The following is a 17,682-nucleotide window of genomic DNA, read 5'->3' as shown; positions in this document are numbered from 1 at the left end:
GAACCCGCCTTCCAGCTGGAGGCTGAGGGGGCACAGAGGAGTGTGCAGGGCGGGGACGGGGGTGGCGGGTCCCGGCTCGTCCGCTGAGGCTGCGGCAGCATCTTCGCGGTTTCTCCCTCCCCCCCTAACTCTCCTCGCTCCTCTTCTAGACGCGATGGACCGGGCGGGGAGCCTCCCGGGTCCTCCAGCGCCCCGCTGGGCTTTCGAGGAACCCTGGGGCGGGTCCGGATCGCTGCGCAGAGGCGAGGCAGGGCGGAGGGGAAGGGAGGGTACTGGGTTCCGGGAAGCAGCGCGGTGGGGGCGACCAGGGCCGGACCAGTGCAGCATCCCCTGGACAGCTGTCAGCCCCCGGGACAGCGGGGGGCGGCGCCCTCGCGCACACACGCGGGCACAAAGACTCGCGCGCCCACGCTCCACCCTGCGGCTCCAGGAGGCGCCTCTGCCCGGACTGCACGCACACACACACACTCCACCTGCATACTCCCCGGCCTCTCGGGCACACCGGACGCTCAGGGCCGTGCGCGCCGGGCCAAGGCCCCCAGAGGCCCACACACTTGTGTGCACACACTCACATACACACATACCCAGGCCGCGGGGCCACCGCGCAGCGCCCACTGCCCAGACACCGCACCCCCGCCACTCGCTCCCACGGCCTCCCCGCGTCTTCACGCCGACGCCTCGGAGCGTGACGGGCGGCGGCTGGATGCTCGGCCGCGGAACTCCCAGAGGCGCCCACGAACGGGGAGGTGGGCGCCTCTGCCGGCCGGTCGCCCCCTGCGCGCCCCAGCCCCGGAGCCCGGCCGGCGCCCTTCGCCGCCCCGCACTCCCTCTCCGCGCCAGCGCGCCCGCCCTCTCCGCCCCACACTCACTGTCTGCCCCGCTGCGGCTGCGGCTGCGGCCCGGGCTCCGGCGCGGCCTCGCCGGTGCCTGCCGGCTGGGCCGCGGAGGCGGCGGCAGCGGCAGGGGCGGAGCGGGCGGCCGCCGGTGCTGGGACCCCCTCCCGCCGCCAGAAGCCCCCCTCCTCCCGCATTTAACCCCTCCAGCGCCGCGCTTCCCTCTGCTGTGCCTCGTCCTCGCCTCCGGCGCAGCTCTCCGCAGACCCTTACCTGCGGCTGCCCAGCCCCCCAGTCCTGGCCGGTCCCGGGAGATGAGTGGCAGAGGAGCCCGGGAGGGGTCGCCGTTGGGTCAGGCCTGGAGTCTCAGACCGGGGCCCTGGTTCTGCCCTGTTGGCCAGCCAGCGTGGCCAGCGGCACGGCCCCAACTTGGACATCAGCCGGCTCACCTCTTCGGACAGGCTCCACTCTAATCTCCCAGCATCTTCCAGGCCCACTACCAGGTGGGAAGGGCCCTCAGCTCCCCGCCCCGAGGGACAGCCTGGCCCTTGGGCTCTGCACTCATGAGGGAGGAGACCCCAGGGGACAAAGGGGTGGGGGATCCCCTGAGGCAACCTGGAATTGGCCGAGGTAGGGTTGGGACCAAGCTCTGGGAAATCAAGGTGGGGCACCTCCTGCATCCCCATCTTTTGTTCCTCACTTCCATGCCCATCCCCCAGCCAGGAACGGGTGCCAGCACTCCCTCCCCCACTGTCTGAACAGCAGGGCCCTGGCAGGTCCTGGAACTCATCTCCTCTCTGCTCTTACCCATTTCTTTACAACTCTGATCTTGCCAAAGACCCTCCTCTTGCCTGGGGGCCTCACCCTTCACTTGGGTGGTTTTAAGCATGGGCTCTAAGGCTGGCCATCCTCTACCAGTAGGGGGCCTAGACAGGTTACCGAACTCTCCCCACCTCCCAGTCCTCACAGAAAAGGGATGACTCTCACCTCAGGCTGCTGTTCTGAGCATTAAAGTGGTTGGTATTTGTAAATGCTCAAAACAGAGCCTGGCACTCACAACTAAGTGCCCTACAAATGTTGGCAATTTTCCTTTCAACAAGAAGTGATGGTCCAGTTTTGAGCTGATTCTCTGAGTCTCAGATGCCTTCTCTGGAGGCCCTGAGGCCTGCTACTTAGAAGAGTCCCAGGTGAAGGGTTTCAAGACAGGCTCCGTGCTAGGCCCCAGGAACTCCCAGGAGCTGGAACGATTGGCCACACACATGGGCAGGAGACAGACCCTCTGATAAATGACTCCCGGCCGAGGGACAGATGACATCTGTAAGGGCTGTGACTACGGAGGGCAGTGACTGCACTATTAGGGACAGTCAGGGAAGGGGCCCCCCAGGACCACCAGGCAGGCTGTGTCGGGGCAGCCCAACCATCTGGCCAAATCCACACCTGCTAGGGAGATGGGGGCTGCTCGGTTACTGGCCAGCTTCTCCTCCGCAGGCCTTGGACTAACTCCTGGACCTGAAGGCCAGGTTGGGCATAATGACAGGGAAACAGGGTCTCTAGAAATGCCTACCCACTAAGGGTAAGAGGCATAGGAGGCATGCAATCACTGTGCCAAGGGACCCGGGAGGGGGGGACACAGTTCCCTGACCTGGAGATGGTAGGCTTCATAAAGGAGGTGAAATTTGAAGCAGATCTTGAGGAAAGAGTAGAAATTATTCAAGCGGCGAGGGGACCGGAGTGGGAGCAGGGTCCTTCTGGTCTCTCTTCCCCTCAGACTGCAGGCTCCTCCGTCTCCTCACCCACCAGCCTCAGGGGAGGTAAATGGCCCCTGCCCAGCCCAGCAGCCCCCCTCAAGGGCCGGTGTCTGATCAGCCTTAGACCAAACAGGCAACGGTGTGAGAAACACAAGCAGACAACTGACAGACAGTGAATAGACTCGGGGCACAGACACCGTTTATTGAGTGGCAGGCGCAGGAGAGGTAGCTGGCTCTGGTGTAGAAGCAGAGGTGGTAGATCATGCCAGGCTGCTATGAGCCTCTGGCAGCCAGGGCCATGCCCCCCATCCTAGGGGACAGCACAAGCTCACTACAACAGGAGTAGCAAGGAGCCGGCCTGGGAAAGAGGCAGCCACAGCCCCCGGGGTCCCGGGCAAGAAGCGGCAGATGAACTTGGCACAGGGGTCTAGGGTGGGAGGGACTGGGGTCTGGGTGTTCTGTGGGGAGATGAAGGGGGATCACGTCTGTGGGGTAGAGTAGAGACTGTGATGGTGGCTGCCTGGTCCCAGAACCTGGGAGAAGAGCAGAGGAGTGGTCCGCGTCTGGCTGCCCCCGCACCAGCCTGGCTCCCGCCCGATGGCACCGTACCAGCTGCTGGAGCCTAGGCTGCCTGACATGCTGCAGGCAGAGAAACAGGCTCAGTCCCACGACAGTCACTAGGACCACAGTCGCAAGAGTTGGGGGAGGGAGAGACACCTGGAAGAGCCCAGTGACCCAGACCTCTCTGACTATGGCAAACTTCATCTTGGAGGGAGAGGTGGAGGCTTTAGCAATAGCAAACCACAGGGGACCTCACCTGGTACAGATCGTGGCACGGGTGGGGGTGTGGGAAGGCCCAGCTGTAGGTCCCCATGGCTCAATGGGGCAACCCGGGAGCCCAGGGGTCCTGAGGTGGAACCGGGACTCCTACCTGGTGCTCTCACCCCGGCTGTGCTCCCAAGAGCAGCCCTCATCCTCGCAATGTGCCCGGTCGAAGAAGTAGGAACGGGAGCCAAAGACCTGCCCGTTGAGGATGCGGCTGGTGCTCTGGGGGAGGGAGCCGCCATTGATGCTTCCTCCTGCCCCCCACTGCCCTACCCCACCCCCCAGAACCCAGCCCAGGTACCCCCAGTGCCGCCCCTCTCCACTGGCCCTCACCAGGTCCTGCGGGGGCCGGTGCACCCGGAAGAAGCCCACCAGCAGGGTGGTGGGCAGCAGCTCCCACACAAAGAGGATGAGGCCAAACACCAGGTAGCCTTTGTTCCCCAGGTCGTTCACCAGGTCCGCCTGTGGGGAGGCAGGGGCTGTGCCAACCTGCGGTCGTGCCAATGGGGCACCCAGACAGGGCCCAGGCCGGCTTGGGGCCAAGAGCCACAGCTACTGAGGAGGCGGCAGACGTGCCGAATGCCCACCTGATCAGAGACGTTGTACCAGTCATAATCGAAGGCGTCCAGCCGGCTCCGGGGGGCCAAGGCCAGGGCCGCCAGGTTGTAGCAGGCCCGGCTGGCATAGAGCAGAACCATGGCACCACCCATCGCAGCTGCCTGGCACACGCTGGTCCCCTGGCACAGATGACAACAGAGGATCCTTAGGGAGGGTAGGCTCCAGCTTTCTCTCTACTCTGAAGACCCCAAACACCCCACAGGACACTCAGGCATCAGCCCTTGTGGCCCTACCTTGGCCTCCAGGTAGATGCTGGTGGAGGGAGCCCGCCGGGCGACAAGGCAGAGGCAGGCGGCAAGAGAGAGTGCGCAGATAACAAACAGGGAGTCGCTCACCAGGACGCGCACCAGCAGGAGGGCCCAGGGCTGTGCCCGGCGCCGGCGGGACAGCACAGCACACAGCACATTCACCAGCAGAAAGAGCAGCGAGGCCCCCACGAAGGCCCCTCGGACAGCCAGCCTGCGGCCCACAACACGGTCAGCCCCAGAAGACCACCCCTGGCGCTCCCCCACCACCCAGCCTCCCCCAGGAGACCCCGGTGTCCATCAGAACCTCAGGTCATCCAGTCTGAACCCTGCTCCTCTAGTTTTACAGATGAGGAAACTGAAGCTAAAGGGGTCAGAAGATGACTGACGGCTGTGGTACAGCAGAAAGAGCACTGGATTGGGAGTCAGAAATCTGGGTTTAAGCCCTGGCTGTGCCTCCTGCCAGGTGTGTGATCATGAACATGTTGCTTTACCTTGCTGGGCCTCAGTGTCGTCACCTCTCAAATGGGGCTAATAACAGCTTCACAAGTAAGTTGTAAAAATTAAAGATGTTTGTGAAAGCTCTTAATAAACTGTGAGATGTTATACAAATGACAAGAGTATCACTGCCCAAGGTCACCCAGAAGTGCCCTTTGGCTTTGGAGTTTCCAAGGGCTGGAGCCTCCAACTCTTCCTCCATCATGGATGAAATTGGTACCCTCTCCCTTCACAGTATCTCAACTGTTTCTATTATAGTTGTCCTTCACATATGCAATGCCCCTGCTGAGCCATCTGCACCAGATGCCTAACTCTTCCAAGCTTTTCACAAATATTCTGGGTTGTCCTCGCCTCAGACCTACCAGGGAGGAAGGAATGGACACCGGGCTTCTCCCTGCCCCTGACCTGGAGGCTGAACCCACCAGTGTCCCGAGTACTTACAAGCCTCGGCTCATCTCTGGCCGACGCTTTGCCTTGGCCTTGAACACCACCTGGGAGCAGAGATGCCCATCATTCTTTGGGGCCCTTGGGGCTTGCCACCCCATTGCCCACCCCCACCCGTCACCATGGTTACCTGGGCAAAGTAGAGGTTCATAAGCGTCAGTGTGAAGAACTGGAGGCAGACAGGACAGCAGTAGAGAAGCCAGAAGGGCAGTGGCCCCAGACGGTTGGCTCGGGGTGTATCTCGAAAGTAGAAGGAGAAGAGGGTGGTACGCAAGGCAGCCCAGAGCAGACAGAGTGCCAGGAACACCGTCTGATAGCTGAGACGCTTGTGCCCATACAGGAGCACCAGCCAGAGCTGGGCATAGACGGAGAAGAAGAGCAGGGCGTACAGAGTGGTGTAGGCCGCAGTCAGCCCCAGGGTCACGGCGGGCGGCAGCGCAGGCACCAGCCCAGCAGCAGGCACCAGGCCAGACAGGTTACTCTCCATGTCAGGGAGGGCGGCCTGAATCCCGGAGACAGAGATGGAGGGGCTGGCAGGGGGCCAGGGAAATAAATACGGAGGGGTGGGAGTTGTAGGGTGCAGAGACAGAGATGGGGAGCTCAGGGGGAAAGAAGTTGTGGCTGGCCAGGCCCTCCCCCCCTGAATAGAGGGACCCTTGCCTTTGCGGGGCACAGGCAACCTGGGCCCCTCACTCAGGGGTGTGGAAGGACAGCCTTTCCTCTCCAGGGCAGAGGGGGATGGGAACACTGCTATCTGGGCCAGCCTCAGAGCCGGGGGTGGGGAGGGGGGGGGAGGTGCAGAGTCTGAAGAAAAGGGGTCCCTGGTCTAGGTCGCTGGAGTCGTCCTGGCAGGAGGGGGAGAGCCGGCCAACGCCAGTCTGCTCAGGGTAGCGGCCGCTGCCGGGGACGCTCAACGCCTGGCTCTCCCCCTCCCCAAACTGGGGGAATCTCTCCCCTCCAACAATCCGGATGGGGAGGGCCTCTGCCTTCCGTCCTCGGGATTCCGGACGCTGCCCCCACCCCACCCCCCACTGCGTCTACTCCCCAGCCGCGGGGGGCGGGAGGAGGCCGACGCCGGGTCCTCAGGCCGCCGATGGGTAGCCGGCTCCGGTCGCTGGGACGCGGGGCCCCGGCTCCCTGGCTCCCGCTGCTCCGCCCCCTCCTGCGCCTGCGCGGCCGCCGTTCGCTACGCAAATTGCTCAGAGTCTGGCCCCTGCTACGCAGAACCGCGCCGCGCCCGGCGCGGAACCGTTCGAGAATTGGCGCGACTTGCGCCGCCGGCGGGTGTCAGGGGTTACAAGAGGCGGCGAGCGGCCGTGACGCTCGGGCTGCACCGCGTCCGGCCAGTGCCCGGGTGGGCACTGCCCGGGGCCGGCACTGCCCGGGGCCAGCTGCCCTTGCTTCTTTGCGGGGCCGGCAGTTCCCGTGCTTCTCTTCCCCATCCTCAAATCGAGATCATGCCGCCCGACCCGGGGCGGTAACGACTTCCCTTCACCCGGTCTCTGAACGAAACTTCCGCCCTCAGCCAAGATGGCCTCCGGGGCCCGCCCCCGGGCCTTATCCCGCCTGGCCCCGCAGCCCGCGCTAGCCGGCCCGCGCACTCCCTGGCCAGCGGCGGTTCCCGCTCACCTGGCCCGCCGTCTGCCAGGCGCGAGGCTCCGCGAGTCCTATGGTCACCCTCACAGGGGCCCCTGTCCCTTCTGCGCCGGGGCAGTCATCCTGCCAGGGCGGAGGCTCCCTCTCTTATCTCGAGTGCTCCCGAGTTGGCGCGGGGAGTGGCGCCCCTGATGCGGGCGGTGCGAGGTTTCCACCGCGGGGAGGAGGGAGGGGGACTTCCCGAGTCGGCCACCCGGTTCTTACGGAGCAGTGACAACAACAACAGTTGCATCCGACGGCTGAGCTTCAATTACGGCTTTGCAAAGTGCCTTCACCCACAGTAATCACCACTCAGTTTACAAGGATCACCGACTCCTGAGGGAGGTGTCATTATCCCCATTATACAGGGGTGGGAATTAAGGCCCAGAGGGCCTGAAGGACTCGTCAGCAGGAGCTGGACCCCAGATGGGGACCCCAAAGAACCCCTCATCTGCTCCCACACACGCCCAAGGCATAAGGAAGTCGGGAGCTGAGCATCCGGAGACGTAGAAGGTACCCAGGAGGAAGGTGGTGGGCGGGGCCCGGGCCGTTAGTAGCCCCGCCTGCTGGCCAGTTAGTGACATTTCGAGAGCTGATTGGGCCGTGTCGGTGACAGTTCCCGTTGCCCAGGCAACTAGGGCCGGGCTCCCTCGGTGCTAGAGGGACGCGGCGGGCCTGGGTCAGGGGCCTCGAGATCGGGCTTGGGGTGAGACCTGTGTGCCGTCACCACGGGCGGGTCTGGCCGAGGCCTGGGTAGGGGCCTGGGGCTGCAGTACCGCCCCAGGGCTCTGAGAGATTTAGATCCTGGGTGGGTAGGTTGAGCTTCCTGCTGTGCCAGACTCAACGGACAGATGGGGGCCTGGGAGGCAGGGTGGACCTGGGGTTCTGAGGTGGGAGAGGGAGCCAGGGATGCCTGTGCCCCCCCCCACCGCCGGCCCCCGTTAGCCCCAGCTGTGCCCTAACCACCTACCATCTTACCCCCGCAGCCCAGAGCATGTTCCAGATCCCAGAGTTTGAGCAGAGTGAGCAGGAAGACTCCAGCCCTGCAGATAGGGGCCTGGGCCCCAGCCCCACAGGGGACAGGCCCCCAGGTCCCAGCAAGCACCGGCAAACGGCCCCAGGCCTCCTGGGGGAAGCTGGTCACCAGCAGGGGCAGCCAGCCAGCAGCAGCCACCATGGAGGTAGGCACCCCTGCCCCAAAAACAACCACCTGGCCTCCAGCCCAGTAGCTCCCTGCACCCCAGCCACATCCACACTCACTGGGTGGCTTTAAGCAAGTCCCTAACCTCTCTGCACCTCAGCTTCCTCCTCAGTAAAACAGAGCAATTAGTCACCACCAATGTAGTGCTGTGGGGATGATTAGGAATACCTAAGAAGCAATTATAGAGCTGGTGCTTAGTAAGTGGTCAAAGTACGTAGCTCTTAGCTTAGGGCCAGGACAGAATCACTGAGAGGCGACTTAAGTCACACTTGCTTGGCATTTCCTTGGGGCTAGAAGACTTGGTGGTGCCCTGCCCCAGGCTAGCACTTTCCCTGAGATCCTGGGATCCAGCCTTCCATCCCCAGCTATGTTCTTTCCAGCCCTGTGGCTCACACCCACACGCGGGTTGTCCTTGCCAGTTGCCAGGGCCAGGTGACCCCAAGAGGCAGACAGCCCTACCAGGCAGCGGGTCTGTGTGGGGCTGGGGAAGCATCGGCTGTCCTCCACATCTACTGAGGGGGACCCAGCGCTGAGATGGAAGGATGGGCCCTGGAGAGCAGTGGCCATTTCTCTGTAGTCCCCACCTCCCCAGTGGCCAGCACAAGCCTTGGCACCTGGAACAACCACAGAGATCTTCTGAAAACAAAACTCACGTCCCTCACCTGTGGAAGCCGAATTGACGCCCTCCCATTTTCAGGAGCAGGAAGGCTTATTAAGACCCCCTCCCCAGGGAATTCCCTGGCAGTCCATTGGTTAGGTGCTGTCACTACCTAGGACCCGGGTTCAATCCCTGGTCAGGGAACTAGGATCCTGCAAGCCATACGGCGCAGCCAGAAAAAAAAGAAAGAAACAAACAAACAAAAAGGTTGGTATTCAGTTATTAGTCAGGGGTATAATCTCTAATACAAAACAGAACAAAAAACCCTCCCTAGCCCGCTGTCTGTCACACTGAACTCCGCAGGTTTTCTTTAACTTCCAGATTTTTGCACTTGCTGTTTTTCTGCTTGAAACAGCTTTCTGCACCCCCTCACCCGGCTGTCCCTTCCCATCTTCTGTGTCAAGTGCTGAATGTATGTTCCAGCTGCCAGGGGTTCATCAGTAACCAGAAGAGAGAAACCCTTGCCCTTGTGGTTGCCCACATTCTAGTAGGTGGAGGGAGACAAACCATAAACAAAGAAACAAAGTAGTGAGTGATATAATGCGTTAGAAGATGACGCACTACATGACACACTCTTGACTTTCTCACTGGAATCCAGAGTACTGGGGGGGGCGGGGGAATGATTTTAACTGAGGTGGTCAGGGTGGGCCTTGGTAAGAGCAACATTTCAGCAAAGGCTAGAATCAATGAGGGGTGAGCCAGGCAGAGGTCTCTGGGAAGACAGATGCAGGCAGAGACCTGCAGGCGGAGGGAAGGGCATATGCAAAGGCCCTGAGGTCAGGACACAGTTCAGGCCAGTGAGGGGAGGGAAGTTGGAGACTCATCAAGAGTTAAGGGAGGGGGAGGGGCCGATGGACAGGGCCTTGAAGGCCCAGGTAAGGACTCTGGCTTTCACTTTGAGTGAAAACCTAGAGGGCTTTGATCTGATTTGGACCTCGAGAGAATCACCAGGGCCCCCGTGTTGAGCCGGGTCTGCATTGGGCAGAGGCAGGGGCGGTGCCACAGGGGAGGATGGTGATCTGTGCCAGGCTGGTGGTGGTGGAAGTGGTAAGCAGCTGGACTCTGGGTTTCTCTTGAAGGTACAGCTGGCAGGATTTGCTGGCAGACAGATGTGGGGTATGAGGCACAGAGAAGATGGCTGCAAGGGATCTGGCCTGGGCACCTGGAAGGATGGAGTCGCTCTTAACTGAGATGGAACTGAGACGGCGTGGGGTGAGATCAGGAGCCCTGTTTGGGCCAGAGCAGGTTAGAGGTGCCTTTTGGGCATCCAGGTGGAGACTTCTAGTAGGGATAGATACCTGTAGAAGTTGGCAGTCGCTGATGTAGTGTTCTGTGGGCCCTGGGAACCAGTGTAGGCAGGGGAGGAGCTGGACTGAGCCTGGGGATCCAGTCTGCAGAGGGCAGCAGGAGAGGAGGAGTCAGCACTGGGGTCTGAGAAGGAGGGAGCGGTCTGGTAAGGAAAGGGCGAGCTGAACCCGTGAGGCTCCTTCCAGGGCCGCTGGAGGAGGACTGCGAGTAGAGCACTGGGCTCGACACAGGGCCAGTGCAGCTTGGGTGGCAAGTGGGGAGGGATGATAGGAAGAGAGTTGGAGGTAGAAAGGGGAGCCCACCCCCTCTTGGCAGCTGAGCTCTGGCAAAGAGGAACAGAGGAGCAGGTGGCAGCTGAAGGCCCAAGGAGAGTCAAGGAAGGGTTGTTTTATTATGTCTTTTATGATAGAAAGGGAAATGAAGAGAGCATTTGGTGGTGGGGGGCCCATGCTGCGCGGCTTGTGGGATCTTAGTTCCCCAACCAGGGATGGAACCCATGCCCCCTGCAGTGGAAGCATGGAGTCTTAACCACTGGACCGCCAGGGAATTCCCAAAAGAGCATGTTTGTAAGCTGATGGAGTAATCCAGGAGCAAGGAAAATACTGGAGGATGCAGAAGAGAAGGGAAGCTTGCTGGAGAGGTGTCCTTGAGTAGGAGAGAGCAGTTTGGTGTGCAGGGGAGGGGCGGCTCAGCTAAGAGCGGTGGAGGTTAGGGGGAGATACCTCATGGGAACTAGTAGAAGTCTCTCTCATGGGTGCTTCCATTTTCTTGGTAAAAGGAAGCCAGGTCTTGAGCCAGGAGTGAGGGTTGGGAGAGGGATGGGGGCTGATGGGGAGAGAGGAGCAGGTTTGAAGTGGTTGTCTTGGCCTAGAGGATGGAGTGTGGAAGGTGTGCTGGGCAACATCTAGGGTGCCACTGGGTCTCGTGACCATGAATTTGAACTGAGGTGGCACGGCTGTGCTTTTCTCCAGCCCCACTGGCCAGTCAGCTGCCTGTGGGAACTGGCAGGGAGTTGGCCTTAACCAGACCTGTGCTGGTCTCAGCCCAGTGAGAGAGGTGGCTGGGGGCTTAGCTCGTGTGCAGTGTAAGCTGGCCAAGTGTGAGGAGTCCCAGCATCATTAGAGTTGGGGTGCCAAGGCAGGGAGCTGGGAAGGACCACTTCGGTGCTATGAATGAATGAAGACACGAGCGGCTAAGGGAGTGGCTGGGGAGAGAACGGCAGGGAGCTCCAGTAATCTCCTGCACCCACGAGGGGCCCACCCTGTGGGCGGTGGGTGCTTGAGGCCCAGAGTGGGAAGGGTGGCACAGCCCAAGAAACTAGATTTGTGGAGGAGGGAGTGAGAATGGTCTGAAGCAGCAATAAGCCAAGGGGATGCCTATCCCAGCTCCAGGTCCAGCCATGAGGAGGCCTGCAGGGGAGAAAATAGCCACCATGTAAGAGGACTGCACTGGATTCCTTAAACTTTTCTTTTTTAATTAATTAATTTTTGGCAGCATTGAGTCTGTTGCTGCGCGCAGGCTTTCTCTAGTTGCAGCGAGCGGGGGCTACTCTTCGTTGCGATGCGCAGGCTTCTCATTGCAGTGGCTTCTTCTCTTATTGTGAAGCACGGGCTCTAGGCGTGGGATTCAGTAGTTGTGGCTCGTGGGCTCAGTAGTTGTGGCTCACGGGATCTAGAGCGCAGGTTCAGTAGTTGTGGCTCATGGGCTTAGTTGCTCCGCAGCATGTGGGATCTTCCCTGACCAGGGCTCGAACCTGTGTCCCCTGCATTGGCAGGTGGATTCTTAACCACTGCGCCACCAGGGATGCCCATCCTTAAACTTTGGACTTAGTTTTCGATGTCTAAAAAGCAAGTGATTTTTCCATAAAAGATCCGCAAATGCCAGCGACCTGCCAGAGCCACGGGGCCACTGCCCCCTCCAGATGGGCAGGGTCCTGTCACTCTTCATAATCCCTGCCCCCACACCCCTGCTGTAGTGGACGGCGTGTGTCCCCAGGGCGGGCCTGTGGCCACCTTGTGTGCTGTGACAGCTCCATTGCATAGCCTGGTGCCTGGGGCGGCTGGTGCGTGGATGATGGAGAGGGGAGGAAGGACATGCAGTGGGAGAAGCAGCCCAGTGCCGGGCCCTGGGCCAGACTGCAGGGGTCAAGCTCAGCTCTCCCCTCTACTGGTAGCTCGAGCTTGAGCAGGTTACTTAACTCACTCTGCCTCAGCTTTCTTTGTTTTTCCTTTTTAAAAAATTGAAGTGTGGGCTTCCCTGGTGGCGCAGTGGTTGAGAGTCCGCCTGCCGATGCAGGGGACACGGGTTCGTACTTCACCATAGTAAGTGAAGTCAGAGAAAGAAAATATCACATGATATCACTTACATGTGAAACTAAAAAAAATGATACAAATGAACTTACTTACAAAACAGAAATAGACTCACAGACATAGAAAACAAACTTACGGTTACCAAAGGGGAAAGGAGGTGGGAAGGGATAAATTAGGATTTGGGGATATTTTTTTCTTTTTGGCCGTACCACGCTCGGCTTGTGGGATCTTAGTTCCCCGATCAGGGATTAATAACCTATAATGGAAAAGAATCTGAAGAGGAATATATGTATGTATATGTATGTATAACTGAATCACTTTGCTGTATACCTGAAACTAACACATCATTGTAAATCGACTACACTTCAATTTTTTCTTTTCTTTTTTTTTTTTTTTTTTTTTTTGTGGTACGCGGGCCTCTCACTGTTGTCTCTCCCGTTGCGGAGCACAGGCTCCGGACGCGCAGGCTCAGCGGCCATGGCTCACGGGCCCAGCCACTCTGTGGCATGTGGGATCTTCCCGGACCAGGGCTCGAACCCATGTCCCCTGCATTGGCAGGCAGATTCTTAATCACTGTGCCACCGGGGAAGTCCTAAAGAAGAAGAATATTTTATTTCAGTGTCCCAAATACAATTTTGGTGGAATACGGCAATGCACAGCCATGTATATATTGTTTCTGGCTTCTTTCAAGCTATGACTGCAATGCTGAGTAGCTGTGACAGAGACTGTGTGGCCTGCAATGCCCAAAGTATTTACTATGTGGCCCTTTACAGAAAACATTTGCCAGCCTCTGCTTTAGTGTTTTCTGATTTCCTCAGCTCTGAGCGAGGTGGGGGTATGTTCTCTACAGGACGGTAAGGGGCTTTTGTACCCCAAACGGCTTTGGGGACACAGGAAGCCTCGGCCAAGACACGACAGGCAGCGCACCTGCTCAGGGAGGAGTGCCACGCTGCTCTCCTGCTGGGGGCGAGCAGTAAGTGAACCACCCACGTGTGGTAGAGCAGGATCCAAACCCAGCCCTGCCTGATGGCAAAGCCTCACTGCCTCAAACTGTCTGGAACATCACTGTTTTAATGAAGTGTGCAAGGATGCTCACAGAAGCATGAACATGGATGTGTCCAGCCCCATGCACGTACCCAGAAGCCCAATGGGTAAAGAACTTAAAGCCTGGTGGTGGGCCTCGGGGCACCTCCAGCCCTAGGCCCCTCCCAATTCCCCACCCCAGCCCCAGGCAGGCTCTCTGGAAGGATGGTGTGAGTGGGCAGGCCTGGGTACCCACCCATGCTCACAACCAGACAGGAGCCATGCCCATCTCTCACCCTTACCTTCCCCAAACTGGGAGAGGCCACCTCTGCCGTGCCCCCGGGGCATGTAGGGGTGAGAGCTGATTGAAGGTTGGATGCATAGGGTGGGAGGGGCATATCCACTTCCCCCTGGGAGTTCACAGAAAATCCCTCAGATTTTTTTCTAGTAAACAGAAGGACACTTAAATGTTCAGTTTACACTTAGGAGTGTCATTTTGACAATGGCTGGCTTGCTAAATCCATGGCTTTGGTAAAAATCCCCACTCCTTAGGGTAGGCCGCTGGTAGAGCTGGCACTTACAGAAGCACCAGGGGTGCCTCCCCAGACCTGAGCCCCCAAGGTGGCCCGTGGTGCTGCTGGGGGGAGCCGGGGGCATGAGAGTTAAGCACACAGGCACAGGAGCCAGACTGGTTGGGTTGGAATCCCAGCTCTGCCATCTACTAGCTGTGTGACCTTGGGCAAGTTACTTACCCTCTCTGTGCCTTAGTTTTCTCCTCTGTAAAATGGGGACAGGGAGTAACCTCCTTCATAGGATGTGATGAGGACGTAAGGAATTGATACACACGAAGCGCACTTCCAACCTGACACAGCGAGTGCTCTTCTGCTTGCTCTGATTCCTAGGCAAGGGTGCAGTGCCCACCTGCCAATCACTCATCTTCTGACCCTTGGGCCTTGCATCTGGCAAGTGTGGAGGTGTGTGTATTCTTAGTGCTGGTAAAGGAAAATAATAGCTGATGGTTCCTGAGCATTTAAGTGACCGGGCAAGGTGTACCAGCTGTGCGACCCTGGGCAAGTTCCTAACCTCTCTGTGCTTCTACTTCCTCATGTGTGAAATAGGGAGAACTTGGCCTCTGCTTCACTGGGAAGCTGGGAGCCTGCAGGACATGAAAAATGCAGAATTGGGTGCTCTCCCTGTGTCATTCGTTCTCGTGGAGGTCCTGGGGTCTGGGGTCCATTTCACAGAGGACTACACTGAGGCCCCAAGGGATTAAAGAAAAGGCCCCAGGTCACAAAGCAGGAAGGTGGTGGTGGGGACCCCGGCCCTGCTGCCCATGCCTCATGGAACTGGTCAGCGCTCTGCAGATGGGCCTATTCTCATCAGGGCTCTTGCTGCTCTCAGCTCCTTAGCCCCCACCCCCAATCCCAGCTGCTGACTTAGCTGCCCGTTCCCCACTGCCAACTCACTCCTCAAAGGCTTTATGGTCTCCCTACCTACCTGACCTCAGGCTTTGGTGACGCCCAGGAGCTCCGACCACCCGCTTAGCCAAGGCCTTTCTGGATCCAGCCCCCTCTTCCCTTTTTGGCTTTCTCAGCCATGTGTCTGGAGATGGGACCCTTGGAGGCCCAGCAGCCCTGGAGCTGACCCACAGGCCTTTTGGGAGGGGATGAGACAGTTACCCCTGGCTTCAAGACCTGGTCTAGATCTTACTTTCTCCAAAACGCCTCCCTGTGGACGCTGGCCCCCTGCACTTCTTCCATGCCTGTCTTTCACTCTATACTTAGCTCTGGATTTTGCTCCTGGGAGTGTTCCAGGTCTTTGCTGGACTGCGTATGGGGGTGGGGTTGGCAGGAGTTCGGGAGATGGCACACAGTACATAGGTCGGTCAAACTCAGGACACACCTCTTTGCATAATGATCCACCACGCCCTTTCAGCTTACAAAGCACTTTCCAGCTCTTTATGTGACCCTTATGCAGTCACTGGTAGTAAGGACTACGTTTATCCCCACAGGGAGGTGAGGGCACAGGTGCAGGGAGTTGAAGGGCAGCTGGACAAGGGAAGAAGTGTAGCTCGATGGATAATCACTGGACTCTGGATTCCAACAAACCTCTAGGGACTTCTAGCCTCAGAGCTTCACAGCTGTGGGACCCTGCGCAAGTCTTAACCTCTCTTAAACCTCTGTCTTCTCATCTGCAAAGTGGAAGCAATGTTAGTACTCACCTCCCAGGATGGTTAGGAGGATAATGAAGTAATGCCCAGGGCCTACTAGCACACAGCAAGTGCTCCCTAAGTATTACCTAAAGTCAACAGACCTTTCTGGACAATTTCTCCAAAGTGGGTGCTGTGAGAGGTACAGACACGCTGCTGACAGGCTCTTGTTCTCTGGGGGCCCAAGGTCTCCTGTAGGCCACAGCAGTGAAACAAATGGACCCCAGCAGGTCAGCTGCAGGTCGCCTGGCTGGGGCGACCTCCTCATCCAGGGGACTGGTTTCCTCTGCGGGGGAATGGGGCTGAGGAAAGAGCTACCGGCCCAGGGGGTTGCTGGGAAGCCCCAGCATCGCGCACTTGCAGCTCTAACTACTAGTTCTTATGCCCTTATTTTGTGCCAGGCACAGAGGAAAGTCATTTTATACACTAAGGGCCTGGCCCATTATTGGGGCTCAATTAAGATTTGTGGGATTAGTGAGAAGTTAATTCGAATCTTCACAAAAGCCCCGTGAGCTTCCCTTAGGAGGGAACTGGGGCTCTGAGAGGTAGAGTGATGTGCACGCAAAGACCACAGCGGGCCGACGGAGCTAATGCTGAGGGCTTCGGCAGAGCTGGGGGCACAGAGGAGTTGAGATTCACGTCGTCCCCACCCCCTGACCTTCTCTGCAGGCACTGGGGCTGTGGAGACCCGGAGTCGCCACAGCTCCTACTCCGCGGGGACGGAGGATGAAGAAGGGACGGAGGAGGAGGAGCCCAGCCCCTTCCGGGGCCGCTCGCGCTCGGCGCCCCCCAACCTCTGGGCTGCACGGCGATATGGCCGCGAGCTCCGGAGGATGAGCGACGAGTTCCACGGCTCTTTCAAGGTGAGCTCCGGCCGAGGCGCACAAGGCACCGCAGTCCCGGGGCATGCCGGGACCTAGACTCCCGGGGCTCCTCCCACTGGGCTGTCCCATTCGAGTCCCACTGCATGTCGGGATTTGCGGTCTCGGGACTCCTCCCCCCAGCCTGTCCTTTCCCGAGTCCCAGGGCACTTCGGGATCTGCAACCCAGACCCCGCTCCAGAAGGCCAAGGCTCCTGCGTTCCCCAAATCCTTTGAGCGCGGGGCATGCTGGCATCTGTGCTCCTGACCGACCTCTTTCGGATATCCGGGTTCCTGGACCTCAATTTCGGAACCCCTTCTTTAATTTTCGAATTACTGTCCCATCGTCCAGGTGCCAGATTTCCAGCTCTGGCGCTTACAGGGTCCTAGGCATCCTCTCTTCCCGCCCCCGGCATGGAGGGTCTGGGATCTCGGTACAGGGCCTGCTGCCAGCTATTGTCTTTATCTCCCCCGTGATCTCACTTGGCGGTGGGATTCCGGAAGCGGAGGGGCCAGGCTCGAGGTGCCAGGATAAGCTAATTCACATAACCCTTTCCTTCTCCCACCCCGAAGGGACTTCCTCGCCCGAACAGCGCCGGCACAGCGACGCAGATGCGACAAAGCCCCAGCTGGACGCGCTTCCTTCAGTCCTGGTGGAACCGGAACTTGGGGAGAGGAGGCCCCGCCCCCTCCCAGTGACCTTCTGTCCCACATCCCGAATCTCCGAACCGCTGCTGGCGGCCATCTTGGGAGTGGGCGGAAGTCTTTTCTGCAGGCCTTATGCAAAAGGAGGCTGTTTCGTCCCTTTCAGAAGGAGGCGGTCTGACCCAGAGCCCAATTCCCTTCCGGTGTGTGCAAGGACCGCGGAGGGGCTCGGCCCCCATCGGAAGTTTTGAAGTTTTTCCGCCCTTAGGTGCTGGAAATGGCCCTGTGACCCCGCCCCCGGCGCTGGGCTGCCACAGTCGCCTTCGCCAGTTGCGAGCCGGAATTAACCCTAACTTCGCCAGAACGCTTTCTTCCGCGGTAACGCTGCGGGCCGATGCTCGCTAGAAATGTGGTAATAAAGCCCGCGTCTGTGCCGTGGAGTCTCCTATGTCCGTCGCTTGGGGCTTCGCGGGCAGGGGGAGCGGTAGCACTGACAGAGTTTCAAAAGATGCCCCCGTTTTATATATAAGGGAAATTGAGGCTGTTTCTGAGTGACATCATGGGACCGAGATCAGAGAGGGGTTGAGGCGGCGAGCAGAGCCACGGCTGCTTGGCCTCCGGGA

At 59.2% G+C, this 17,682-nt stretch overlaps 2 protein-coding genes across 7 annotated transcripts; one reads left to right on the top strand and one right to left on the bottom strand.

Annotated features, from left to right (window-relative positions):
• Positions 1 to 2,760: 2,760 nt before the first annotated feature.
• GPR137 (G protein-coupled receptor 137) lies at positions 2,761 to 7,319 on the bottom strand. 5 transcript variants are annotated; one of them, XM_029209297.1, is made up of 8 exons: positions 6,841 to 7,319; positions 5,342 to 5,741; positions 5,209 to 5,258; positions 4,258 to 4,483; positions 3,994 to 4,143; positions 3,740 to 3,868; positions 3,513 to 3,628; positions 2,803 to 3,220 (listed from the first exon to the last, which is right to left on the bottom strand). In XM_029209297.1, the coding sequence occupies exons 2-8, from the start codon at positions 5,696 to 5,698 to the stop codon at positions 3,061 to 3,063; spliced, it is 1,188 nt and encodes a 395-aa protein (XP_029065130.1). In that variant the 5' UTR covers positions 5,699 to 5,741; positions 6,841 to 7,319; the 3' UTR covers positions 2,803 to 3,060. The 5 variants fall into 5 exon arrangements, with proteins under 5 accessions (XP_029065129.1, XP_029065130.1, XP_029065131.1 ...); XM_029209298.1 differs by having other exon boundaries at positions 5,342 to 5,713; XM_029209296.1 differs by lacking the exon at positions 6,841 to 7,319 and having other exon boundaries at positions 2,761 to 3,220; positions 5,342 to 6,336.
• A 159-nt stretch (positions 7,320 to 7,478) lies between these two features.
• BAD (BCL2 associated agonist of cell death) lies at positions 7,479 to 17,493 on the top strand. 2 transcript variants are annotated; one of them, XM_029209302.1, is made up of 4 exons: positions 7,479 to 7,552; positions 7,833 to 8,027; positions 16,224 to 16,417; positions 16,988 to 17,493. In XM_029209302.1, exons 2-4 carry the CDS (start codon positions 7,841 to 7,843, stop codon positions 17,111 to 17,113), a joined length of 507 nt encoding a protein of 168 aa, XP_029065135.1. In that variant the 5' UTR covers positions 7,479 to 7,552; positions 7,833 to 7,840; the 3' UTR covers positions 17,114 to 17,493. The 2 variants fall into 2 exon arrangements, with proteins under 2 accessions (XP_029065135.1, XP_029065136.1); XM_029209303.1 differs by having other exon boundaries at positions 7,537 to 7,658; positions 16,988 to 17,491.
• Positions 17,494 to 17,682: the final 189 nt, after the last annotated feature.

This window comes from Monodon monoceros, unplaced genomic scaffold (genome assembly GCF_005190385.1).
Source record: "Monodon monoceros isolate NGI ecotype Baffin Bay Population unplaced genomic scaffold, NGI_Narwhal_1 Super_Scaffold_7, whole genome shotgun sequence".
Lineage (NCBI taxonomy): Eukaryota > Metazoa > Chordata > Mammalia > Artiodactyla > Monodontidae > Monodon > Monodon monoceros.
Note: the sequence above shows the minus strand (reverse complement) of the source record. Positions and strands in the feature narration are given on the sequence as shown.

What these genes read in the sequence shown, in the direction of transcription:
- GPR137 (XM_029209297.1), bottom strand. Translation starts at nt 5,698, where the DNA reads ATGGAGAGTAACCTGTCTGGCCTGGTGCCTGCTGCTGGGCTGGTGCCT. An exon ending in GCATCTACCTGGAGGCCAAG is followed by an intron (nt 4,144 to 4,257) that starts GTAGGGCCACAA and finishes CATCTGTGCCAG; the next exon opens with GGGACCAGCGTGTGCCAGGC. An exon ending in AGCCGGGGTGAGAGCACCAG is followed by an intron (nt 3,221 to 3,512) that starts GTAGGAGTCCCG and finishes CTCTGCCTGCAG; the next exon opens with CATGTCAGGCAGCCTAGGCT.
- BAD (XM_029209302.1), top strand. Translation starts at nt 7,841, where the DNA reads ATGTTCCAGATCCCAGAGTTTGAGCAGAGTGAGCAGGAAGACTCCAGC. An exon ending in CAGCAGCAGCCACCATGGAG is followed by an intron (nt 8,028 to 16,223) that starts GTAGGCACCCCT and finishes CCTTCTCTGCAG; the next exon opens with GCACTGGGGCTGTGGAGACC. An exon ending in AGTTCCACGGCTCTTTCAAG is followed by an intron (nt 16,418 to 16,987) that starts GTGAGCTCCGGC and finishes CCCACCCCGAAG; the next exon opens with GGACTTCCTCGCCCGAACAG.